The sequence below is a fragment of the Oxyura jamaicensis genome, chromosome 3 (genome assembly GCF_011077185.1).
Source record: "Oxyura jamaicensis isolate SHBP4307 breed ruddy duck chromosome 3, BPBGC_Ojam_1.0, whole genome shotgun sequence".
Taxonomy (NCBI): domain Eukaryota; kingdom Metazoa; phylum Chordata; class Aves; order Anseriformes; family Anatidae; genus Oxyura; species Oxyura jamaicensis.
The window spans coordinates 109,271,836-109,299,760 of record NC_048895.1 but is presented as its reverse complement, the minus strand read 5'-3'; the positions used below and the strand labels follow the sequence as shown (position 1 = coordinate 109,299,760).

General features: G+C 37.5%; 1 protein-coding gene across 4 annotated transcripts; it reads right to left on the bottom strand.

Annotated features, from left to right (window-relative positions):
* Positions 1–234: 234 nt before the first annotated feature.
* TDRD15 (tudor domain containing 15) lies at positions 235–27,536 on the bottom strand. 4 transcript variants are annotated; one of them, XM_035320684.1, is made up of 4 exons: positions 25,868–27,536; positions 9,665–9,723; positions 8,234–8,313; positions 235–6,776 (listed from the first exon to the last, which is right to left on the bottom strand). In XM_035320684.1, the coding sequence occupies exon 4, from the start codon at positions 6,771–6,773 to the stop codon at positions 801–803; it is 5,973 nt and encodes a 1,990-aa protein (XP_035176575.1). In that variant the 5' UTR covers positions 6,774–6,776; positions 8,234–8,313; positions 9,665–9,723; positions 25,868–27,536; the 3' UTR covers positions 235–800. The 4 variants fall into 4 exon arrangements, with proteins under 4 accessions (XP_035176575.1, XP_035176574.1, XP_035176573.1 ...); XM_035320683.1 differs by lacking the exon at positions 25,868–27,536 and adding an exon at positions 11,987–12,119; XM_035320682.1 differs by lacking the exons at positions 9,665–9,723; positions 25,868–27,536 and adding an exon at positions 8,873–8,980.
* Positions 27,537–27,925: the final 389 nt, after the last annotated feature.

The window sequence follows — 27,925 nt, the reverse complement described above, 5'->3', positions numbered from 1 at the left end:
GCTAATGTGCAATTAGCAGAACATCAGAATCATAACAGCCCTTTGGTTTTTCTTTTTAAACCACCTGTCATTACTAGGCTCCATTTTGTAACATTAGGTAAGTACTGTACAACTGCCTAAGTTAAGACACCATCTATTTTACATTAGCAAAAATCAAATTTAAAAATGTTATTTGTGTAGCATTAATGTGCAACCAGAACTGTCATTTAAGGTGTTTCAATGATCTTTAAAAACAACAGACACCCAAGATGTGCTGTTAGAACTGAATGATAGCCAGAAGTTAGAATCACAATTAATTAACCCTTAAAACTTTTATGCAGAGGCACTTAAACTAAGTACTACTTGGCACTACAAAGAACATAACCCCATGAAGTAAATATGCAGTTATCACTCAATGTGAGTTGAGTGAGCTTTTTCATGCAGTAAAGTAGTACTTTTTCTTAATCTGCAGCTTAATTATTATTCAAATAAATGTCTTGATGGTATCTTAACACTGTCTTTAGAGACTGGGGTTCATCAGAATGACAAGTCTCAATCAGTACTTCTTATAGTAGATTTACTCTGTGTGAAATCAATTTTCGCTTTTTGTATCATCACAGCACTGAAAGACTTCATAGTCCTCCCCCCCCCCCCAGTGTTACAGGAACTCAGATCCTTTATTAGGAATGTATCAGCACCGTCTTTCCTGACATCTTTTGTGGAACTTTTCTCACAAGTAGTCCTATCCTTCAGATACTTTTGTTTCATTTCTTTGCTTTATGTCTACCAGAAGGAAAAAAGGTGTGTTTTTTTTTTTCTGCTTAGTTATAATCTGGTTCACAAAGGAAACCACAGCAATTAGAATTTGGATAATTAGACTGCAAGCATGTTTTGGCTGATTCAACTCCATCAACTGGAATGGGACAGCACCTACCTGCAGAGTAGACTGCATAGCCAGCAGCAACTAAGGCACAACCTAGATTACTCTCCTCATACAGAACATCAACCTCTAACCTCATTCCAGAGCCATAGTGCTTAAAATGGAATATGAGATCTGGTTTACTAAGAAGCTTTTGAAATAGAAGCTTGGCTTCCTCACTCCAGTATTCCCCTGTGGCAGGAACTATACCATGTAAAGAGCAAGAGTAAGCCAAGTGTGGTAAATAAGACAGACTTTCTGGAATAACTTTAAGTCTATGGATTTCCGAGCAGGGGATGCTTTTCAGAAAGCCATAATCAATAAATGTAAGAACAACAGACTGACTTGTCACTTCACTAATTTGTACTCTATTCCACTGTGATTCTAGTCCAAACTGGATCAAGCAGCTGTTACCAGGAGACACAAGTTCTTTTGGCAAAGCTGGCAAGTCATCAGGAACATCAGAGAGCAGCAAAGACAAGTTTTTCATGGAATCAAATAAGTCTTCAAATTGGATGCTGAAGTTTGAAGGATCAGTAACTGCAGTTGCAAACCCATGATACCTTCTGCCACTCTGCAGCAGTGTCCATGTGATTGAATTTATCCTGAATGACTCCTGAAACCCCATACAGTCTGTATTACTAGATTTTTCCAGTCCAACAACAGTTAAGAGCTGATTCAAATATTCCTGAAGCAGAACTTTCCCTACTAAGATATCTACTTCCCAGATATGAGAAGATTCCAAGTATCTCAGAAACAAGATCTTTATTTCACCATCTAGTAGTGCATTTACTACATGGACAAATGGAACTTTATTCATTTTTTTTAACCAAACCCATTCACAAAGCACAGCTTGTTTAGGAACGCTTTTAATCTCATCACTGAGAATCTTTGCATTATTTAAGGACACCATCTCATAGTTGCCATAATCTATAAAAAAAACTAGCATTAACCTCTCCCTGATAAACATCTTTATCACTTTGGAGCGATACCACTTTAAGTTCCTTTCAGATTTTACCATGCACTCCAACCCTTCTTCAATGTTATCCGCCGTAAGTAAACTACTTCTTTGTGCTTCTTTGAAAAGCATGACATTTAAATCATTTAATATTTGCAGATTTTTAAGTAACTGTACATGAAATTCTCCATCTGCTGAAGCATTAATTATTTCTGCTCTTTCTACTTGTTCAGTATTTAGATCTTGAGGAGGGATGTTCAAGCACATTTTAGAATTACTTTCCATCTTAGCCGTCAGATTTTTTCTTTGACCACCTAAGTCACTCACGAACTTTCTATCTTGAGGGTTATCATTTGTTACCAGAAGTTGTTTTGGCATATGTTCCCAAATATGTTTGTTTTGCAAACTTGTCCTGCCACTTTTCTGCTGAAAGCCATCAGAGATAGACTTTCCATCACAAATTATATCTACTTTCCATTGCTCTCCATCTTGCTCTAAGAATTTGCAAGTGACTAATTTATTATTTATTTTGTTTACAAAATAGGAAGTACTTTTGTTAGTCCAGCTTTCATCAGAAGCACTTTTCACAGTGCTAAGGAAACAATGAATACTGAGCCTCGGCAAAGTTAACAACTTTTTATGAATCCTGCAGATTTTGGAAAGGCTTACAACTGCTGTATTGCCATAGTCAATGAACTCTACCTCAAAGGAGTTTCCTGATTTCAGAGTTTTAATAACTGCCCTATAGTAAAAACAGTCAATGGCATACTCTGCTAAAATGAGATCCCCTACCATGAGCTCACCTAAGCCATTTTCATGACCTATATTCACCATGCTTTCATTTAATTCTTCTGCTAGTTGAATTATTAAGTTTTCATCCTCTGCAAACTGAATATAGAAACTCAATGGACTATTTATATGAGAAATATACCCTGCTACTTCAGAATTCACCTGAATATCACGTTGAGGAAGACTGATTAATTTTGGAGTATTTTCATTATCCCTTTCCTGCTGACCTGTATAATTTAGTTGTTCAGTACAAGATTCAGAGAGAGCATTTACAGTTATTTCCTTTAAACTTAAGGAAGGATGACACAGTGATTGAGAAGCAGACTTTCCATCCAGAGGTTTCTCTCTGTGCTCCATAGCAGCACTGTAAGTTTTTAGAAAACCTGTTTCTTCACTGCCCTCTGAGGTTACCAACTTTGAGGACCCACAACACTGGTTTTGTGTTCTACATGTAATTTGCTCTTCATCTCCAAAATTCTGTCCATTATCTGCCTGGTAATATTTATTGTCTACTTGAAATTCCAGTTCATTTTTCAATTGAATCCTTTCAGGACTTTCAACATTTACCTCACCATTGTTTTTGGTATCTATGTGGTGTATCACTCCGTAACTTCCAACAAATTGTTCTGTATAATTTGTCACATACGCCAATTCTTCCAATATTTTTTCTTTAACTTTCTGACCTACTTGGAGCTGTCCATCATACAACTCCACAACAATCTGGCCATCTGATTCTCTGGATACAATTACAGCTTTCAGCAGCCTACCAAGGAAAGTTTCCTCAAACCACCGAATAACCCTTGCTGGAAATTTTGCATCCTTAAGATCTGACAGACAGCATTTAATGGCTTGCATGGGTGTGAATATCAAGTCAGTGGCAGAGTCTGGAATAGGCATCAATTGATCTCTCTCTACCATATGCTTATTTCCAAAATCCACAAAGTCAGCACACAGATAGGATGTTGATTCCACAGGAAAAACTAAAGCTCTATAAAACAAACCATCTTCAAAATACCTGGCTATACATAATCGTGTACTGATGGTATCATATTTTGCATGATTTGCCATCTTACTTATTTCAGTAACATTTTGCATCAGTGCCTCTATAATTTCACTGTTTCGATTAAGCTGGCAATAGAATTTTGAAGGGCTATGTATGTGAGTTATATAAACCTCCTCCTCACTTCCAATTTCTATATTAAAAGATGAGTAATAAAAACTGTACATGGAACCCAAAGGTGCAAGTCTTTGCAATCCAATATATTCAGACTGGTTGAGTCCAGATTCCCTGAGAAACTGTTCCGCACTAATAAACGGAGTCTGTAAGCCAACTATATTGCATAAACAGTTTGGACTTGAAAGAATTAGAGCATAGACAGTGCAAGTCAGTGGTCCTCTAGCAGCAGAAATTAAGTCATTAAAATGTCTACACATTTCTTCAGGCCAATTAAGTGCAACAATCTGTACCGGTACATTTTTAAGCATGCACTGAAAGGCTTGACTTTCCAGAGTTAGGAAATCTGGAAGGACAGCTTGAAGATCATTAAGTAGAACTCTTTCCCGATAACCATAGTCTACAAAAAGCACATCAACTTCATTTGTGGACACTTGCTGCAAAACACTTGCTCTGTACCATTTCCCATCTTTGGGGCGTTTAACAACACAGGCAGCCTGTCCGGTTTTGTAAGGAATGGTATGCTCTTTATAGTAAGTCTGGATTTGCTTCATTAAGGTATTTAGCTCTGGCAGTTTACTCTGCAACTGGCATGAAAACTCTGCTGGGGAAACACTGTAAGAACATACCACTTCAAAAACAGTTCCTGGTTTAAACATAAGCTCTTTATAAGATTTTTTTTCCTCAGGTACTGGGACCTGGGAAAATGACTGAGACCTGACCTTATGATCTTCAGAGAGAGCATCTTTTCCAAAAGAGGACAGTGTCACTGATTTTCTCAGCCTAGAACTTGTGCTTGATACTTTTTCCTTTTGAAATACCTGTCTATTTTGTGATACATTATTTTTATAAATATCAGAGGTGCACCGTGCATTTATGTATTTTTGCTTTAACTGGAGGGGATTCTGGGCTTGACATTTTTTTGACAGATTTAGAGCAGAAACTGGTCTTCTTTCCCAGTATTCTGCATATCCAGCTTGAGCCATAAGTGTGGCAACATTACTTTCCTGCAAAGCATTTCTGTACTGTACGTTAACAATGTATTTGTTGTTTTGCTTTCCAATGACCTGAAACAGCAGCAGTTTGTTAAATACAATCTGTTTGAAAAAATCAGTTTCCTTTTTAACCCACACATCTTCAACAGGAAAAGTGCAAGCAAGTTCACAACACATAGCTAAAGCCGGCAAAGCAGCAAACTCTGGAAGCAATGTTTTTACATCATAACAGGGTACTGTATCTGTATTCCCAAAATCTAAAAAGTAGACAGTAACACTTACATGAAGCACTTCAGTGACAACACCCCGATAATAATGCATATCTTTGCTATACCGGGCACAGCACAGCGATCCAGGTTCTGGGTTTTGAAGGACCCAGTCATCAGCTCCACAGTGGTTATATGCATCTGCAATATTTTTCATCAGGGCTCGAAATTCTTTCTGATATGCACATGTCTGAATCCAGAAGTTGGACGGATTTATGACATATACTACAAAAGCAGTGTAAGAAGCATTCATCTGCATTTTTACTCTTTTGCAGTGACTTGATAAAGACCTATCACTTTCAGGTAAGCAGTTCTTTGTCTGTTTATTTCCAGTGTGATTTTTAGATGAATTCCAGGCACATGCTTTGTAGCTTACACCAACGCTAGAGATTTTTGTTTCCAAAGGCGGGACAAATGATGCAGCCGCCTCATTCAAGTTCTCTTGATGCTTAGCATTAATTCCAAAATTTTGACTTTGCAGCGTAATATAATACAAGTGTTTACTGGCATTGAATAAATCAACACAGACACACACAGAAGTCTGTCCTGTCAAGGCCTGTATAAATTTTTTCAGCTGAAGATTTATTACCGCTTCATCCTGATTCCCAACACAAGACAGTGCACATGGAAATGAAATCATAGGCAGCGACATGAACTCTGCTTTAAGTTTCTGAACACAGCTAGATGGCACAGCTTCGATATTACCAAAATCCATAAACCAGACTTCCATGTGGTCGGACAGAAGCTGTTTTATCACTCCTCTATGCCATTGTCCATTTTGCCTTTTAGCAGCACAAAGTAGCCCTAAACTATAAAAAGAGGTATTATTCTCTGTACTGATTGCTTCATAGTATAAACGCATAGCTTCTGTCAAGTTTTCCAGCTCTTTCTGCCGTTCCTGTATCTGACAGTAAAATTTACTCAGGCTTATTGCAACAGTTATTTTTACATTTACTTTACTACCAGTTGGTAGATGTGGAAAGAGATCTGGAACTGGCCAAAAGTCTGATGGTTTCTCAGAATTGCTAAAAGTAAGCAATTCCTGGACTGGATGTTTGTGTTGCAACTGTGGCATTCTCTTAAATGTTTCTGGTGGAAACATTTTCAACATTTCTACAATAAGACGAAAGGAATCTCCATCAATAAGTTTTCCTAAATGCAGTTCAAGAATATCACTAATGACCTTTGGTACTTCCAGAATAAACAGCTGGTACGATGTAACAGATTTCACATGACCTGTAATCTGCAATCCTACCAGTGATGAAAAATAGTTTATGGCTTTTGGACCCCATTTTTCTCCAAGAGGAAGTATGTTAGCAAAAATCCCCCAAACTACTTTTGGAGGAAGCTGAAAAAAATCATCACCAGCAGAAGCAATATGTATTTCCTCAACCACTAGCACCTGTCCAGTGTCTATAAGAAAGGCCTTACAGATATTCTCTTTCTTTTCCAAAACTTTTCCTCTATGCCATTTTCCTTCCGCATCTTCCACCAAACAAGATCCACCAATGTCAACCTTATCTTTTACTTTGAATACACGCTGCATTTCATTTTGCAGTATGTAGTAGTCAAGTTCACACCCCACCTTGCACTGACCCTTGAATACTATGACCACGCATTCTGGATGGCACTCTATATGAGTGATCTTCAGATTCATATCAACTAAGTTTGGTGAAGGAGCCAAAGATTCCATTGTCTGCAAAGAGAAGGAGCAAGATCAGCCTGACAATTTTCCATGTTTCCTTTATTAACTAATTCCCTATATGAAATTTGTTTTACAAGTGTTTTAATGGCATATTTTTACAGTTCTGGCTAGAACGTATGCTGAACATGTAACTGTCACGTTTTATGCTATTCTGATATACTTGACACAGTTCTCTTTTTACAAAGATATTCAGGTAATAACTGAATTGCTCTCACTGCTGCTGTCCACATTTCTCACTTGAGCATAATTTATCATCAGAAAATGGTTCCCAAAATGATAAAGAGAACTAAAGATATCAAATAAGGTAAGGGGAATCACAAAGGTAGGAAGGGAAGGGGGCAGATAAGACCAGGAAAATATGTTTCTTTTTGAAAAAAAATGTATTTCTGCTCAAAAAAAGTGGAAGGCAATTCATGGCCTTTATAAATCTCTGATGATCTGATCTATATCCAATAACTTCAACCACAGCGCTCTGCAAAAGAGATTCAGAGTATCACTACTAGACCTGCAGTTACATGAACTTACCTGCAAAAGTATTTCTAGTCTATTTCTCTTACTTTTTAATATAGGAATTACCAAGGACTTCTTTTCACACTGTGCTCATAGACACACAAACTGGGCAAAACATGCTTGATCTATGACTTTTTACATAACTTTAAAAGTGAAGCTTTCAATTTGAGCTACAAGTTACTAGTACAAGACTTTCCTCATCTTGCCAAAGATTTTTCAACAGAATTGAAATAGAAGCTCTTATCATCAGCATACATAAAGTAGCTAGTGACCATACATCTTCAGAAGAAATACTGATCCCTGTCATTCTTTACTCCACTGTAAAGCTTACCATCACAGAATGGTTCAGATTGGAAGGGACCTTAAAGAGCATCTAATTCCACCCCCCCGCCATGGGCGAGAACATCTTCAGCTGAAGGAAGATGAGATGACACTGTAGATACTTGACTTTTCAGAAAATAATAAATAAATAAACACAACCAAAAGACAAAACTAACCAAAAAAAAAAAAAAAACGATGCTCTCAGTAAAAGCAGCACCAAATCCAGATCTAACTACACCTTCTTTTTGCAACCCCCCACTTTGTGTTTTTCCCGGTAAAAACTAAAACAAAAAAAGACACAGAAAGCTAAGCTCTTTTTTTTAAAAAAAAAAAAAATGAATGAAAACAACCTTCAGAAAATGGTTTTGTCTACCTGGCAGAAACACCTGATCGTAACGGAGAGAATTAAATCATAGAAGGTGCATCACCAATGCTTTGCAAACCTCATTTCTTCCACTGTTTTCATTTATTATGTGTTCCAATTTGGGAATCAATGTCTTTTTTTCCAGTTGGGAATCAAAGTCTTTTTTTCCAGTTATCATAACCCAAATAGCAGCATCACACCGAAACAATCAAATATTTAGAGTTTACAGAATGACTTCTTGCTCTTTACTCACCTTCTATAGCAGATATGCTTATGCTTTCAGAACATACTTCTTAGAAGCCTCAGCCTTTATAACAGCAGCTCTGCACCACTCTAGAAGATAATAATAAATCCGTAAGAAAGTAAAACTCTTGTTCTCCTTCTCTAAACACTCCTCCTCCCAAAAACACCCCAAAGAAGTTCTTTATATCCAATTTAATGAAAATGTTAAGATTTCAAAAAACAGAATTATAGGACTGAACCCACCTTCCTAAAGTATACTAAAACCTGTCTGCACTGGAAGTTAGAAAGAAAAAAGGGAAAAAATAAAAGAACAAAAAGAGCACATAGCCAGAACACTACAAATACTTGCTAAGCAAGACTGGTGACAGAGCAATTCTTATTTGCTGGGCTTTGGCCAGTCAAAAATCTACGATCTATCATACAGTGCTACAATGCAGATTTAAAGAATAACAAAAGAACTTCTAAAGTGTAACCAAAGGCAGGACATGAGTGATAGTCTAAGGGATTTGAACACCCTCTGCAACAGCAGCTCTACACAGGGCTGGCTGACACCCTGACAGAAGCAGGGTGTGGAGCAGGGCTCAAACCCACAACACACACGACCCTCAGGCGACCGCAACCCCCGAGCATCAGCTACTTTAACACTCACAAGCGTGAAAGGGACGTGGGAGAGCCATAACCACCAGAGCACGACCATTTCCCACCACATTAACGCCAGACTGACGAGCGATACACCGCTGCCACCACCCGTCCCACGCCGACAAAATGGCGGCGCACTCCCTTCCTCACACACATATACACGCTCTTCGGGGGGCGGGAGGCGGGGCTTAGGGTTGATTGGCAGTAGCGCCTCGGGGGCTCCCAGCCAATCGGCACGGCGCAGCGCGGAGGTGCAGCCTTCATCTTGTGCTGAGCGGGGAAGGGGGGAGGTGGTTGGGGTTTGCGGGTGTCGTTTCTCCGTGGGTGCAGCCTGTCGCTCAGGGTCACATTGTTGATTTATTTTGTTCGTTTGTTTTCTTATATTTGCTTTTTGCGGCTGTTTGTCATAACAGTCTTTAACCTTTTTTAAAGGTGCCTGTGAGTTACAGGTCATCAAACCTTCAGGAAATAGCTCAAGAGGCTCCGAGAGCTTTCATTCTTTCCCATCATCAAGAACTTCTCCAGAATGGAACTGAGTACATCTTAATGGGAAGTTTAACTGTCCCACATCAGGATCTGGAGTATGGAACTAGGGTAGGGCCTTTACAAGAAAGTTGTGCTTTTATTTATTTGTTCATTCATTTATTTATTTAAAACTTCTTCTTCAGAAAGCAAGTTTACTGAGGTGGTCAGAACAAGAAACGGTATGACAAACTGTCTTGTAAATATCAACAGATGTACAGTACTTCTCCCTCACAGTTTGAATTAATTAGTACATGTATAATAGTCTCTAAGGGCTTACCTTCAGGTTTTACAGCTTTTTGCCACAGGTCAGTGTTCTTGCATTGTAGTTGATATTTTCTAAACTGACAGGAGAGATAAGATGCTTCTGCAATATCTAGATACAATAATTTCCAAGTACAGTGTACGGTGAAGTCTGGATTATATACATTAAATGTATTGTACCTACTTGAATTAACCCTAAAATTGAGAGCAGTTCTCAATTTTGCAGGTAAGTCCTCATGTCTGTGATATTCTACCTTTTTTTGTAAGATTTACTCAGAACAAAAAATGTTCAGGTCTATCACTGATACACCTTTAGCTTTATAAACCTGGAAAAAATGCCTAGTATATTCTTGAACTATTATGTTGCCCAACAGTATGTCATTACTGGCAGACTGCTTTGGAAGACTGAATTTTGTGCAGTTTGTTCTGTTCTTTGATAGAAAATAAGGGTATATGTATTCATTCTGAACTGTAGGGTTGTTTACTGTCTTCAGTAATGCAGTGTAGAAATGTCCTGTGCACATCCTCTGTACTCCAGTCTTCCCATTTTGGCTCTTTTCAGCTGCAGAACCTGTATGCTGTTAAATTGGCCTCGGTAATTTGAGATAGCAGCAGGGTTTCACATGCATGCTTGTCTCCAGGTAGTTTCTCATGAAGGCTTTCCTGCAGGAGGCATCTCACCCTCCCTGAACACCTCTAACAGAAGGTGCAAACTTAAGGAAACTTTTCAAATCTTGCAAATAAATGAGTCTGTAGCTCAAGAAATCTGGAACAGTAATTTTAACAGCTAAGTACATACCGCACTTTTTTCATATAAATCTGTTAATTTGCAAATGCTGTATTATCTGCTGATTTGCAGGTACTGCATTTTGCATTGATGTACTGACAGGGCTTTTTGGCTGTTCTTTTAAGACTAGTCTAAATTTAAGGTTTCTTGAATATACATCTTATTCTAAAGATCTCATATGTTTAGCTATTTTAAACAGATGGGCGTCCAGTGTATTTCTAAAGGTAGAATACTACTATATTTAGCATAGTAATAGATGAATGAAAGACTCGCAGTACTGATATTTTCTCTAAGGTGTTTTGAAGCAGTTTAACTAGATTAATCTAAGTATTTTACTTGATGTTAGATTATCAGATCTCACATTCTTCACATTGGTCTAATTAGGCTGTGTTAGGTAAGAATGGAGTTCATCAGTATCATGTTTATAGGGAACAAAGGTAAGACCGAAAATTAGCTCCTCCAATAACATCTCTGAGATGTGAAGGGTCACTAGAGGCGTTCAGGAAGCATATAGCCAAAAGCAGAAACAACAGTATTGATACAACCCATAACATCCCTACAGTGAACTTAGACAAACTTGCAAAATCTACTGAATTTTTACATTTCAGTATTGAATGTTTTAAAATACTGCTGAAACTGCATGCCAGTTAATACTAAATCTGAAGTGGTTAACCCAGTGTTGTTACTGTGTAAGTAGAACATCCAGCTCCAAGTTTTCAGTTTTTCCTCTGTTGATCTTTACAAATACTGTATTGCTGTTATTCCCACAAAAAGCTATGCTTTCCTTCCTTTTTGTTACTGTGAGGTAACCATATTTTTGCTGTTTTATCCAGAATGGAATGTTAAGAAATTCTGGTAAGCTTATTTATATCACATTGACAGAAATAAAAGTAAAATAATACAATGTAAGATAACATGAAAAAAGAATTAACGTTGTCTTTTATTTGTGAGGCTTTTATTTCTTAACAAGTTCTGAATAAAAAATGTCTGTAAGATGAAATTCCTGAAGTGAGCCTCAAGTTATATTTTGAATATATCAGACTAATTGACAAGGAGGTGCTTCATGTAAGGCCGGAATATTAGTCTTCTCTTCAGGATTTTTTTGCTGTTACTGTTACGTTGGCCTTAAAAACAGTTAATGGAAAAGTAAAACTTTTCACTAGAAAAGCCTTTTTTTGCTCATGGTATGAGATGGCTGTATGTACTCTTTTTTAATTCTGTAAGAGATGACAATCTGACTGTTTTACTGTATTCAGTATGCTTTCGTGTTGGGTTTCTTGTGAAGAACTGGATATTAGTTTTCCTTGTGGATGGAAGTGTGCTATAAAGAAAGCAAACCTGTTCTTCTTACATGTTAGCACAATATTATAAATGAAGTTCTACTGTCAGCTGTCTGCCAGGAGATGGAACATAGCAATGCGGGGGGTGAGCAACAGCTGAAAATACTCTACTGTTCAGAACTCTCTCCCTGGAGGGGACAGAACATAAGACAATGTAATCCTTTATTAAAAATAAAAATAAATAATAAAAAAAGTGATGCTGAAACATTACCCAAAGGATGCCTTGTGGATGGCATAGACATTAATCTCTCAGTCTGAACACCAACAGTAGTCTCAGTAGTCTGCAGCCTTCCTAAAGCACCCTTGGTGGGTGGTAAATACAGATTTGATTTGATTTGATCTGAGCAGTTGGAAAAATCCTGGAGATACATTGCCATCAGGAGGATACCGCATAAGAAGAGGTGAGGAATTGTCAGCTTCATGTAACAGTTTTAAAACAAGAGTGAACCTCACTGAATTCCTTGGAGGACAGGGGGGAGAGCTGGTTAACCACCTACTTCTGTGGAAGGCAAGAGTTACGGTTTACAAGAAAGAGGGGAATATGTCCACAGCTGAAGGGAAGAGAATGTTTTAAGACTTCATCCTATACTTAATATTTCTTTCCTGATGATGGTCCTGTAAATGATATTCTGACTGGACTGAATCTCATTCTGAAGCACCTAATACTTCAGGGAGAGGAGGGGAATTAGACAATGCACAACCTACTTTTAATCTGTTTTCTGGGACGTCCTTTGTTGTTATGATTATTTCTGAATAATATCATAGAACTTATTATAATAGATGACTGTTAGACTTTTTCATTTTTAGGGACAGTCTGCTGTAACAAAGCACTTTGAAATTGTCTTCTGTAGGATTTGTTTACTGGGTCATTACATACTAAAGTTTATGGGTGGAGGAACTCATTCTGCATGGTTCCAGCCCTCTGACTTCAGAGTCTCATGAAAGCTTGAAAATAAAGCAGTGGTTATAATAAGATAAAATAAACACAGCAGCCATTGATGTTTACTGTATGTAAAAAAATTGCTTTTCAAAAAGGCAAAGTAGCATTCCTGTTATTAGCATTTTTGATTGTCTTTCATGAAAGTGTCTTTGAAAGGGAATATGTGTGTGACAGACAGGTATAACTGAGTGGCAACAGCAGAAATACAAGATGCTACAAAGTTCTGAAAATGAAGAAAGCCCCTTTATTTAAGATAAATCACACAGTAGATGGAGCACTGTTTCCGGCTTAGATAAGCCCAGAATTATTGTTTTAAATTATGAAATTTACATTAGAAACAGTTGATATAAAAATAATCACATCATTCTATTAGGTTTTCCCAAAAAGCTTAGGTCACAATCTGTTTAGAACTTTTCATGCTGCAAGATCAGTATACCACTGTTTGTTCTTTCTTTGTTTCTGAAATCAATCCAGAAATTTTGTTTGTTTTTGTAGTAGTCAACAGACTTAAAAAAAACAGCGGGACTCTAAATGGTCATCTAAAAACAAAAGTTTGTGTGCGTTTTCTATTTTCTCCTTTAAAGTGTATCCTCAATGGGTCCTTTTTATATTTCTGTTAACTTGAGTGAAAGCCGCTAGGTGGCAGGATCAACCATAAGTTTAGCAGGATGCTTGAAAATATGCTTGTATTAGTTCATTAGAGGAAGGAGCACTGGAGTGATTAATTCAACCTGATCTGTAATGAACTATGAGAATGTATGTGCTGCAGAGTTTCACTACAAGGGTCATCACGTCAATTGCACAATTTGAAACCACTTTAAATATTTTCAGGCAACCTGGACTAACTCTGAAACATATTTAATTTGCTATACCTATTTACCTAGTACAAAGACTTTCATTTCAATTATTTTAGTAAATGACATGTCAATCACACATCATACTTTTTCTTTATTATTATTAATGTATTTTTAATAGTTGCTGCTGCAAAGATAGTCATTAACTTAACAGTTCACATATCGAAAAGCATAGCATGGAGACAGCTTTTATGAAAAACTTTCATCAGTAGGTAGTAGTTATTGCTTCTTAAAATACATATTCCAGTTTTCAGTGGCAAAGACTCTTAGAGAAAGGAGGAGAAATGCCCATTGCCCAGAACATACAACCATTTTACAGTTGAAAGAGCAAATTGAGAGTTGTTCAAAAACAATGGAACAAAGCATAAAGTAGAATTTCTGTTAACTGGGGCCACCCAAAGCAGATGAGTTTTGTTGTAGTAACTACACCATACCAGTACAGCTATGTAGATAAAGTCCCAGTATTAGTGGTTAGGGGGAGTTTCTCTCCTGTGCAGTTTCCATTGTGCTGTGTAGTAAGGCCATGCCACTATATCATCTTCCATGTCAGTTAGACATAATGTAGATCTGTGTATAAGAATCATAGAATAGTTTGGGTTGGAAGGGACCTTTAAAGATCAAAGATCCCTGCCACAAGTGGGGCCTTCTTTCACTAGACCAAGTTGCTCAAAGCCCCTTCCAACCTGGCCTTAAACTCTTCCAGGGAAGAGGCATCCACACCTTCTCTGGGCAACCTGTGCCAGTGCCTCACGCCCCTCAATGAAGAATTTCTTCCTTATATTTAATTTATTCCTTATATTTAATGCAAATCTATATTAGTTTAAAACCATTGCCCCTTGCCCTATCACTACAGGCTCTTGTAAAAAGTCCCTCTTCATCTTTCTTACAAGCTCCTTTTAAGTACTGAAAGACTTCAATGAGGTCTCGGGGGAGTGTTCTCTTCTCCAGGCTGAATATCCCCAGCTATATCAGCCTGTTGTCACAGGAGAGGTGCTCCAGCCCTCTGATCATCCTTGTGGCCCTCCTCTGGTCCTGCTCTAACAGGTCCTCATCTTTCTTGGGCTGGGGAGCCCAGATCTGGATGCAGTACTGCAGGTGGGGTCTCAAAGGGGCAAAGTATAGGAGAATCATATAACCTCATTAACTTAATCTGCTGTGCAGGTTCAGAGAATCCCAGGCTCCATCTACATTAGCAAATCCTGTGGCATGCACAGAGTAGATCTGTAAAGAGAAATGATTGGTGCTGATGACACAGTATCCACATCAAGTAGATTTTAAAGCCAGAGGGATTACTTGAGGTAAGCTCTAGTGCGGTCACATAGACTGGATGCCCACTAGAATTTTGAAAATATTTTTTGAGTTAGTTTCATTCCAAAGGATTCAGGTTTGCGCACACTGAGACAGGTCTGCAGTGCTGATAAAACTGAGGTAAGTGGGGATGGAGATTCACCTCCTGTTCTAAACTAAATTTAATGTAGAAGCACCCACAGGGAATCTACACTTAGCTCTCAGTAGGTAAATTCCCAGTTCATCATAGCAGTGGAAGAGAAAGGCTAACGGAGAGGCTGAATATCACTACAGGAAGAGGAGTAATCAGCTTCAAAATAGAACTTTAACAATTTTAGTTCTTTAGATTCAAAAGTTCTATTTCTCATAGTAAATTCTGTATTTCTAAAACATGTAAATCAAGATGTCTGGGATTTTTTATATGCTGAGATTAGTTTTCTGCGAGGGAAAAATGAAGTTGCATGTGTGAGGTCAATTCTGTTATTATTGAATAATATTTCAATATTGAAATGCATCAGAAATACTGAGTAATAATAATTCTGATGCATAGTGGAACAATCTGCTGCAGATGTTGGGTGAATTGTGAGTCGTGGGATCACAAGAACTAAAAGGTGGAAAATAACTTTCTCAATCATCTAGTTTTCTCTAAAAAGACAAACTGAATGATCTAATAGGTTTTTAACATTATTCATTTTTATGGTCCATATCGATTAACTAATTCTGGCCCGAGCCATACAAGCTGGATGTGAAGAAGGAAGTTTAGCCTCTTGCAGAGTTTAATGAACACCGTGGGGTGTCTGAAGAGGTACATGCTTTGGGTTATGCAGGTCTGACGACACTTGTATGGTCTTAATACATGCTCACTTAAAATTTTAGCAGACCTGTGTGTGAATTTTATGCATTCAACTTAAAATCAAACTTTCCACAGTATTAACCAAATAATTGTTTTGGCTCAGACCCTGGCTATGAAGGTATCCACTGGATGCATAAAGTTTAAGGATGGCAGTTTTACCTGGAATCTCTGCACAAACTTTTCATTAAAACATTAAAAAAATAAAAATAAATAGTAAAGGAAAAGGCTTTGATTATTTAAATTTCTTCATCTCAGATTCAGGTCTATAATCTATAAAAGGCTTTTTTATTCAGGAATGTTGGTCATCTCTAATTCCTGCTGTAGCGGTGCTCAGCATCTTTTTGAAGCTGAGGTCTATGGTTTTAAGCTAGTTCCATGTTTGTTCTTTTTTCTTAAAGGCCTTGCAGTGTTAGACTTCGATGTTAATCATTATATCCATCTTGTTAAATATTTTCAATCTTGTCTCTGTTTACAAACAGAATGAATTCCCTAAAGGTATTTTCTGGCATTTGTCATCAGTCATTTGCATGAAATTTGAAGTCAAAGTGCAAACAATGGCAGTGGTCATTACAACATGTGCTTGCTTTTCATATTTTCTGCACAACCTGTTCTCTCATACTAGTACTCTTGGATGTTCGTATGTATGTGTGTGGCCTTTAATACCAGTTCTGTTTTTAGTGAGTGGCCAAATCTTACCTTTGGATAGGTGCAGGAAGCGCGCTGTTCACTGAGATGTCTGCATACATTATTTTACCCACTGAGGTTAGTTTAGACAGATTTTATGTTAAAACATCTTAAAACATTTCTTGTTCGTTAATTATTCTCTGGTAAATTTTAGTTGTTTATACAGCATAAAGCAAAATGTATTTCTGCATGATGGGTCTTTCAGACAATACTGGAAAAGTATGATATACTACAGCAGTTTTAATTGCCACAGGGTGCTGATCCATCCTTGGAATTCAACTACAGGATTTTGTCATCACAAGTATTAAAGGGGCAAAGACAGGCTGAAAATCACACCAGCACCGGGGGGAAATTTTGTCCATATTGAAGTCTATGGCAAAAGTCCCATTGACTTCACTGGGGCCAGGATTTCACTCCATATATTTAAGGAAAAAAAAAAAAAAAAAAAAACTACCCCATCCCCTCCTCCCCCCCCACGCCCCCCACCCCACCTATATTTTTTTTTGGGGGGGGGGGTATCTGATTGGCTTTTCATTGGTTTTGTTACAGATTCATTTTGGGTCTCTTGTCCCCTAAAGCACAAACAATATATATGAAGTTAACACTTTAAGGTTTGATTGCACAGTCAGGCTTGCACAGATGGATGAATCTCATTGAACTTTTCATCTGTGAATTTGAATATAGGATCAAGACTTGAAAGATGACAGTAACGTTACTCAAAGATAGAATGTACTCAGTAGCATGATTTTTTATGTGAAATTCACTCATTCTTGACCCAGAGTTTGGCCACATTCAGGAAATTATGTAAGTCGCACCTCCCAGTCCAGACTTTGTGCTAAGCTCTTTTCCCAGCATTCAGTCTACTCTTAAGTTTTCCCATCTCCGTCATGTAAAGTGGTATTTCTGGGCAGGTGGAGATTTCTGCTTCATATACTTTACTTTTACATGCAATCTAAGCCATGTAAAACACATTCAGGCCATGTACATGCTAGGCTTTTAGTACCAGCTCAATGGCCTCAGTGCAAAACCTGGTCCCGTTATGCTCTCCGCAGATGTGCTCTGAGGTTTACCAGTGCATTGTACCTTGGTTTCAAAACAGCAACATCTAAAACAGTGGCTAAAAAGGCTAAATAAACATGGTTCCAGTACTACCCTGTGGATTTCCATATAAATTCTTATAATAGTACTTTTTTTCTATATCGATTTCTTAGTTTAGAACATTCCCTGTTACCTTATTAAGAAATCATAAGGCACTACTGGATATCGTTAACAAAGTGTTTCAGTTCTACATTAAGAATGGATTCCAAGTACACAGAGAGACAGTCATCTTCAAAATGACCACATTTTCAAGGGGAAGTTATCCATAGTTCATGTACGGCCCATATGTACAAAAAATTAGTTTTTCTCTAATTCCCACATCCTGCTGAACATCTATATCACTAAAGTGTTTGCACTTATGTTTGATATAATCCATAATCATACCTTGACATACTTAATGTAGCAAGGTCACTACACAGCTCTCTATCCATTTGTGGATGGAGCTTTGACAGTTAAAGGAAAGAAACACACAGATGGGATGCTTCATTGCCTGTGTTGTTTGAAATATTAATACATTATCTCAAAGTTAAATTTAGATAATATTTTCTGAAATGTGTACATATGTTATTTTCAGTAGGAAGAGAAAAAATACCCTAATTGAAATCACTAACAGATTCGTCTGGCATTAAATGATTAAACTCATTAAATGATTAAATTTGTTAAATTCAGAATGGTCCAAATTTTATATCACAGGTCTGACTATTTGTTGATGATTCTTACATGTGCAGTAATCCTTTGTCATGAGTCAACAAACTCTCTTTCAAAAGTCCTGGGCATAATCATAGACTCTGCTTCGGACTATTTTGCAACAGAGTTGGATGGATGTCAGCCTGATTTAGAGACTGAAAAAGTTTCAGTAATGAGGATGCAACTGAATTACAGCAATTGGATGCAGGGGCAGAGAATAATCCCAGGTCCTGCTTGGCACTCTTGGTGCACAGAAGTAGACTCTCTGTGCAGATATCTAAGGACATAATTTCATTCCCATACAAAAAGGTACACAGTGACTTTTCTAGGTATTTCATTGGCAAACTGCACTGTCACTGCCCTGACAAACGTAAAAGAAGGGCAGCCAAGTGGGCAAACTGCATTTTGGGGTGCATTAAACCACAGCGTGGCCAGCTGATGAAACGAGGTGATTCTCCCACTGTATTTAGCACTGGTGGGACCTCACTTTGAATATTGGGTACCGTTCTGTTCTCTACAGTTTAAAAGGGCTGTTAGGGTACTTGAAAGTGGCCAGAGGAGGGCAATAAAACTGGTATGAGATCTGGAATGTACATCCTTTGAGGAAAGGCCAAGGACACTAGGGTTGTGTGGTTTGGAGTAAAGGAAGCTGAGAGGTGACCTCAGTGTTCTCTGCGGCTTCCCAAGGAGAGGAGGTGGAGAGGGAAGTGCCTGTCTCTGCTCCTTATCAGCTGCTGACAAGGGAATGGCATAAAGCTCTGCCAGGGAGGTTCAGGCTGGACATTAGGAAAAACATTTTTACTGTGAGGGTGGTCAAACACCGGAACAAGCTTCCTAGGGAGGAGGTTGGTGCCCCATGGCTGTCAGTGTTCAAGAGGCATTTGGATAATTCTCTCAGTAACGTGCTTTTTTTCTTTTAGCTCTGAAATGGTTGGGCAGTTGGCCTAGATATTTGTAGGTCCCCAATTTCCCTTGTGTATAAAGAAAATTGCTTTGAAGCTTAGCTGACAGGTTGTTTACTGCAGTTTTCTGTGTTACATGGGATAATGCAAGGGACTGGGAAAGGTAGGGGGAGCTTGAGGTCACATTCATGCAAATGGTCATAGTGGTCCATGGAAAATATTTTCTTTCATGTGTTCTGTGTCAGGATGATCTTTCAGTTGAACGGGTCAGTGTGGTCTGCCGTTGAGCATTATCAGTTGATCTGAGCCCTAAAGTGTTTGCTTTGAATAATTCTTATCATTTCCCCCCCCCCCAAAAGAATTACACAACATGCAATACCTCTAAAAAGTCTTATCAGGAATCTTTTGAAGTAAATAAAAAATATTTTTGCCATTTAAGGCTAGACTAAGCAATTGACAAAATTATTTGAGAACTGTATGCCAATGGAAGCACATATCCAGCAAATTAAAAATCAGAATGTAAATATGTATTGAATAGAAGCACATCTGTAAACATAGTAACTTTAAGCGTGATAACATGGGTAAACAGTAGGAAGGATAGAATTGCACAGACTTCATCATGGATTGTGCAATCACGTTGGGGACCTTAGGCATGTACTTCAGTTACTAGCCTGCTCTGACACCCACAGTCTCCAAATAGTGTATTTGGTGCTTGCTTAAACCATTCTCCACTGCAGTCATACCTTCAGTTGCAGTGTCAGCATACATGAGAGAAAAGCTGCTGTAACTTCCCACAAAATAGCTAGACTGAAAATCAAATTATGTACTGGGTGCTTTGAGTTGTAGATTCATGAATGGGTAAAAAATAATAATTCTACCCAAAGATTTTCCATGGGAAAAAAAAAAATAAAAAATGAAGGTTCATATTTTTCTCAAATTAATATTTTTGGCATTTTCTATAGAAAACACAAATACATATTTGAGAGCAATTAAAACATTAAAAATTGAAAATCAGACAAAAGTATGAAAAAATAATTATTTTCTTTACAATCCAGAAGTATGCTAAGAGCTTTGAGAGATTTGGGAGTTCTTGTTCTAAATGAAGGAAAAAACAGTCTTAGTAGGATTTTTGTTTCAGTTTTATATTTTCTATGAAGACTAATTGATAATGTTTCTGTCCCCTTTGCTATGAGACTGATTCAGAACTGCCTTGTCCTGATCTGCCTTTGTCCTTAGCTTTGATAGAGGGGAGTGAGACCAGGAAATTCCAGCACTGAAAACATACATAATGCACTGATACAGATTTTGAAGCTACATCAAACTTCACAGCTTACTGTTTTCTGAGGCTAGATTTCTCTTAGACAAAGCCTTTCTAGTTTGCATTTTAAATGTCGAACTGTCTTCCTGGTATCATGTCCCTATATTTTCAAAGTTCTTTTCAAGCAGTCTAACATTTTTTCTCTTTAGTTCTGCCACATCAAACTTATTTACCATGTTATGTGTCTTAGAGTGTTCCCATAGATGCATTTGAAAGCGTAAGTGTGGAAACAGCCCAGTTCTGATAAAATTATTTTCAATTGTAACTTTTAATATATATCAAAAACCTCTAATTATACTTTGGAGTTGAATCAGTAAGCTTGACACCCAAATCAAGTGCTAAGTGAGGAGCAGGGCTTGAACACTGCTGGGATACCAACGGTTCTCAAAGATCAGTTCAGCACACATCCACCTGTAAGAAAAGTTAAAATTTTGAGTTAAAATTTTGTCTTGAAAGCTTTTTTTTTTTTTTTTTTTTTTTTTTATTCAACCTGGATAGGAATAAAGCTTATAGAATTAGCCACTAGTGATACTTAGTATACTTAGTATCATGTAAAGTGGTGACTGTCATTTTCTATCAAACTAAGAGGAAACTTGCAACAAGAAAATCCTACTCTACATTTTTCTTTCCAGCTGCTTCAAAATTTAGAAACTTGATCATTAGCATATCTTAAGTATGCCTGCTGTAAGAAAGATTAACTATAAAAGAAATTCCTAGCTGCTTTTGAAATGTATATTTACCTATTTTATTTTCCCTCTTAGGAGATGGTGAAACATAAATAGGTGCTAATTAAGTCTGTTTGTCCAGATGAGTTGAGGCTAAATTTCAAGACTAATTTAACACCTGATAAAACAGTGACTTGAGAATAGGATCCTTGCAAACAAGCCTGAAAGGTAAGGATGATTTGATAATTTTCAAGGAAAAAAAAAATAATTATATACATCTTGCAAACAAGCTTCACAAACATGTCTGCAGAAATATAGGCTAAGGTGTAATTATGCTAGTCTATGTGACTGTTCTCACATGAACCTTTCCTTGGAATCAATAAAGTCAGTCATGCTTATTTCAGGGAGTGAATCACTGAAGATAAAATGTATAACTAATCAAATGATATAACAGAATAAACATAGATCGTTCAAGCTGTAAAACAGAACTTTAAAAATTGGGAGACTGTACCTTGAATTTGGTAAATACATAAACTGTAACTATTTGAGCTAACTCATATCTTTATTTTTGTCATTTTATCTCCATCAGTTCCAAAAGACATGAATAATAATGTGCATAATTGCTACTCATAAGCACAAGCTCCCATGTACAAGAGAGCTGGGAACAGTTTCGGTACATAAGCATTTTCTTAAGGAAGACACCACCCACTTAACACTTAAATGATACAATATATAAAGGAGTATGTTCTGTTGTATCCATATAGACATTTTTAATAGTATTCCTCATCCTAATTCTATGAAGTGAGTGCAGATGAGGAATGAACTGCATACGTATTCTTCATCACTCCTAAATGTGCTCAGGGCTTAGTATTAATTGGATCATAGTATCTTACTTTTCGTTACATATTGCAAATCCTGGATTTATTTCATAGCAGTCTTCAAAATTGCTATGTCACTGTTCCTCATAGAACATTGCAATGTAATCAGTGATAGAATTAATTACACTCATTGCCTTGCTTGGCTGTAGGAACTACTAATTTGCATTTTTCTTTTTCTATGTCAGAGATCCAAATACTATCTTTTATCATTTCAGTTGACTTTTTGTTCTCTGCTTACCAAGACAATTGGTCCAGGTCTCAGAATGGTAAATAATATCTATTCATTACAATAAAGTATTTCTCTTTTGTCACAAATAGATATCATAGAGCTGAAAAACACAGATGTTACACTGAAAAATTTTACATTAATATCAAAACCCTGTCTTTACATCTGTGGGTACACCCCATCCCTGTGGTTTATCCTATGAATCAATTCCAGGATCAGAGGTACTGCAAACACCTCTGATTTTTGTGCAAACACAAAAAACATCTAGCAAATTTCAGAGTGCTTCTCATAAATAGCAGATTTTCGTGATGAATTGCACTGCATGTTGACTGTATAGCACAGGCATATATTCATTGCCCATAGCCTACTCTTGCCTATACCAGAAAAGTAACTTAGATAGTGACTGGAAGTAGAAGGCTTTCATCTGATCAAATTAAAATAAGAGGAAAGCAAGCTGCACTTTTATGGAGATTTCAATGTGAACAAAACAACAGAGACATCATTTTTCCAGTAACATCTTAAAATTAGAGAACAATCATGAGCCAATTACTTTTAAGCGTACATAGGAGAGTGTTAGTGGTATATTTTCATAGCATACTAGGTCCTGGAAAACCGCAATGCAGACAGCCACACAGGACTGAAAACACAACAGGAACAAATACAGTGGGAGCTAATGATCAAAAAACCTAGAAGTGACAGCAATGTCTGTAACTGAGAAATTAGAAAGTGAAGAAAAGTCGTAGGGAAATCAAAAAGATAAGGAGAAAAATATGTTTGGGAGACTTACAATTTTAGAAGTTTTAAACAACAAACATGGTCAGTAAAGATATGCTGTCAATAACAATGCAGAATACACAGACATTTTCTAGAAATATTTTATTTTCATTTTGGGAAAGTATGCTAGGTGACTATAATAAGGTCATGCTTGAGTATTTTCCACTCTAGCAGCAACTAATGAAGATATTAAATGTCAGCTATTACAATGCATACTTTCAAATAAGCACATAGGGATGTGCTTGCATCCATACTTCTTTTTTTTTTAAAGCTGCTTGAGGAGGTCTCTGTGTTTTTAATGCTGATTTTTATAAGTCTTCAGTCACTTCTTAAGGACTGGAAGAAAGCTAGCATAGTGTCAAGAAGTGGCTATTTTTTATTTAGACTGTAGCAAGGTTTCAAAATAATGTTCCATAGCAACTTGAGACCCAACTGGGGAGATGTGTTCTGCGTGTGTTCATTGTAATGTTGGCTAGACTGTAAGGCTTCAGAGAGTGGTTAGTATACAATATAGTCCACTATTGGTGGTTCGTTACTAGTGGTTTTCCTTGGGGCTCAGTACCAGGCCTGAAACTATTCAGCACTGCCAGAGTCCAATACTCACTGAAACTCATTTGGATATTCTATTCATGGCGGTTGTAACATTTAATATCAAATTTACTTCTTGAAATATATTAGATTGTTCACAAGATTTTGATTTAGAAATGCAATAAATGTTCTGAAACCTCTGTACAAGCAATTGCAATGTGCAGTTGGATCACAGTACAAATGTAATTCCCATTATCAGTCTCTATGCTCAACTGTCACAACTCTGGAAATCCCCAGTCACTGGGAATTAACTGGGTTGAAGCCTGCTCAAGCCTGTTGCTCTCTTCAAAATTATTTTGCTAGTTTTTTAAATTGTATACTCTTCTGTTGAGCCAGCTATTCACTCCCCACATGCTAGTCTGGCTAACACAGAGATGCATTCACACTCTTAATGAACTCAGGGAGAAACATTTACACCATTAGTTTATCCATTCAGCTGTCGATAGCTGTTTATCTAAAAAAAAATAGGCCATCCTCTCGTCTGTTGGTGTTGAGGTAGTCAGCTTCTTTGCAGCAGCTGTGGTTAGCCCCATCTGATATTACTCTCTAAACTTAATCGACCATGCCCATCTCCACTGAGCTTTCTTTCATTTTAGGAGTTTTTTCAGTGAGTCAATTCCACATCTAGGGTTTTAATCAGTCACAAGCATCTTCATTAACAACCTGGAAGACGGAATAGAACGCACTTTTAGCAAGTACATGGGTGACAACAAATGGAGGGGAGGGATTGATAGGCTGCAGGTCAGGGTTGCTACTTAGAAGGCCTTGGACAAACTAGAGAAGTGGGCTGACAGGACTGTTGTGAAGTTCAGCAAAGGTAATTACAGAGTCTTGTATCTGAGTGGAATGAGACTGTAACAGAACATTCTGGGATCTCACTTGACAGAAACCAGCACTGCCAGAGAGGAACTGGTAGAAACGTTGAACATAAGTCAGCACTGTGCCCCTCCAATTGTGACAGCCTGCCTTATAAGAGGCTGTTTTAAAGATAGCAGCCATCTGGGGTGCTATGTCCTCTTTGATGAACTCATCTTTGAGATAACTCAAACTTTGAGATAAATGGAGCTGTGCTCTTCTCAGGGATAACCAGTGGAAAGCTGAGGGAAACAAAACACAACAAGGGATATGTCAGAGGTATAAAGAACAATATGGAATTTGAACAAATAATAGGACAGATCTCACAGGGAGATTGCAGAATCGCCATTCTTTAAGATTATTAAAGTCAGCTTGCCCTAAGCAACCTGCTCTAACTTTGAAGTCAGCTCTGCTTTGAGAAGTGATTGGACCAGGTGACCTTCTGAGATCCCTGTCAACCTAATTTACACTATGATTCTGTGATCTAACCAGTAAAGGGGATCAATCATCCAGTGTTCAACTTCCTGTCATTGTTTATGGACTTTCTTATACACCACTTGACTGCTAGGATTCTGTTACTGCCGGAAATCAAGATGGAAGAAGGCAGATAAGATACCTACTTAAAATCATCACAATCATTAAACTTTTCTGCAAGAGAACTTGTATGAAAAAAACAACAACTAGAACTCAACTACACAAACACTACAGAAACCCTCACAAATATGAAGGAAATGTAGATTAGTGGCACAAATTTACGTAGTATTTGACCTAAGTTCATATAGAATATAAGATTTTAAAAAGTCTTGTATTTGGATACTCCAAATGTGAAAGATGCAGCTTTTGAAAACACTCTTCAGCTGTCTCAGTCAATGTTTTTAAATGTCCATGATGTCATCGATATGCCTCTGTGTTCTGAACTCATCTTCAAAATGTTTCATTTTCAGAACAAAAGGACTAATATAGTCTTGAAAATACCTTCTCATCTTAGTTTTAGTTACTATAGTATTACTAAGAACATTGTCATTCATGTTTATTCTTTTTAAGTAAAATATCCAATGTAACATTCAAAGTGTATCTTTACTAAAATCCTAAATGATTCATGCATCGTTTTTTCTTAACTATTGGTAGAAATGATAAATAACTGATTGTTGTAGGATTTTTTTTCTCAAAAGACAGGTGATTTGCTTTTGGCTCCTTCCTTTAGCAGTCCCATTGCCCTGTCCTTTGGTAAGGTGGAGCCAGGGTTCCGCTACTTATATTTATCTATTTCCTTCCCACATGCGGTTAAAAGAAATGAACATGGACTGAGCTGATGTGTGTGTAATGCAAGAGAACCAATAGTGGGGCAGAAACATAATTGAAGTTAGGCCATATCATAGTCCTATACCTCAGTACATTCTTAAGCCATGAAACCACTATGGTTGTCATAAGAAGTTAAAGAAAAACTATTATTTGGAAGAAGGGGGACTTTGTTACCACTTACCTATGGAATATAGCGGTCCTGGGATCAATTAGCTAGCATCACAGTGACAGCTCTGAAAATTGAAAATGGACACAATAATGATGAGATTTTGAATAAATTGCTACTGTTTCCTGGTAACACTCAGACTATTATCTGGGAGTGGAACAAAAGTCAGTTGTTTTCTTTACAGTCTTAGTCAGAAGCATGAGTATAAACAGCTGTCGATGAGTGTATACTTGTTCACTTACTGTCTCACTTTCCTGACTAAATGTATATAATTCCTCCTCTGTATTTTTCCTTTTCATAGTCTAATCGACCAGTGGAGAATGAAGTAATAGGAATACTTATGGTCTCTAGTTAATGGTAGAACAATGAAACCATCCTAGATATGATGTTCCAGATTAATTTTCATTGAAGAGACTACAACTCTATCTCCTTGTACTGTATACTATATGGACTTGGAGGAGCTAAGATAGGACAGACTCCGTAGATGAAGTACACTGTAGTTGGTTCTTAACCAAAAACAACTTTTGACAAGCACTCCTGTGAATTTTTTCAACTGCAAAACCTGTGCAGTATTTGTACAGGGAGCAAGTAGTCTTATCAATAGTGCTGACTCTACCAGTGTTTATCAGTATTGTGCATGTAGGTTAAAACTAGTGTCAGTAAGTGAATGAACTCAAGCCTGAAACCAGCGTCTGCCTGTACCTCCTGTTTATCCCAGTCCTTATCAGAGAAGTTATAAAGAAGCTGTTTTTTTCTGAGCCCATTTGGATTATAAAGAAGCAGCAAGAAATACCATGCTTTTATTACTAGGATCCTAGATACCTGGACTTTGTACGTAACAAATCTCTGTTGGCTGCAACCTTTGCACAGCATAATAAATACGTTTGCTGCGTGGCAATGAGGTCATAGAATTAGTAGTAGAAAAACAAAGAAATGTTTTGAAGTTAGTCATGTAAAACTACTCTTAAACACAGAAGGAACTGCTGCTTTATAGCAAGTGTATGCTCTAATTGATTTGAGTAACAAAATTATCTTAACAGAGGAAAAAAATCTTTGTCTTTCAGTACTGTTAATCATAGTTTTATAGGACTGTTTCAATTTCAAACTCAAACACAGAAGTTGTATATAAGTAAAAAAAGTACCTTTTAACTAGAAAAACAAATTAATAAATGGCAACTGTAATGTCAGGTGTACTTTGAAACACTTTTTGGAAAACCAAGATCTGATAAAATAAATCAAATTTTATTGTATTTGTTTTTACCTAAACTTTTTTTTTTTTTTTTTTTACCTGAGAAAAAGAGAAAATATACACAAGATTTTCATAAATTTCACCTTGGAAATTGTTGGTCAAATAAACATTTCCTGTAGCTATGGTATTAGCAGTCAAATTTTTTAAGGGAATGGGCCTGGAAGAGAATTTCTTAAAAAGCATCCAGGCAGCTAAGTACAAGTGGCATACCTGTAATCACATAAATGAGTGACATAAATGGAAGACATTGGGTGCCTTTTTTCATCACAAGATAATTAAATGCTTTTGGAAAGCTGTCTCTAGGCTTTAATCTATTTTCATAGAATCATAGAACAGCTTGGGTTGGAAGAGACCTTAAAGATCATCCTGTACCAACTCCCCTGCCATGGGCAGGGACGCCACCCACTGGATCAGGTTTCCCAGGGCCTCATCCAAGCTGGCCTTCAGAGAGGGGGCACCCACAGATGCTCTGCGCAGCCTGTGCCAGTGCCTCACCACCCTCTGTGTGAAGAATTTCCTCCTAACATCTCCTCTAAATCTCCTCTCTTCTAGTTTAAAACCATTCTCCTCATCCTGTCAATATCCGATTAAGCAAAGAGTTGCTCTCCATCTATTATATAAGTCCTTTTTAAGTACTGAAAAGCTGCAGTGATGTCTCTCTGGAGTCTTCTCTTCTTTAGGCTGAACAGCCCCAGCTCTCTCAGACTTTCTTTGCAGGAGAGGTGCTCCAGCCTTCTGATCGTGGCCCTCCCCTGGACCCTTTCTAACAGCCCCACATCCTTCTTGTGCTGGAGGCCCCAGACCTGGGCACAGTGCCCCAAGTG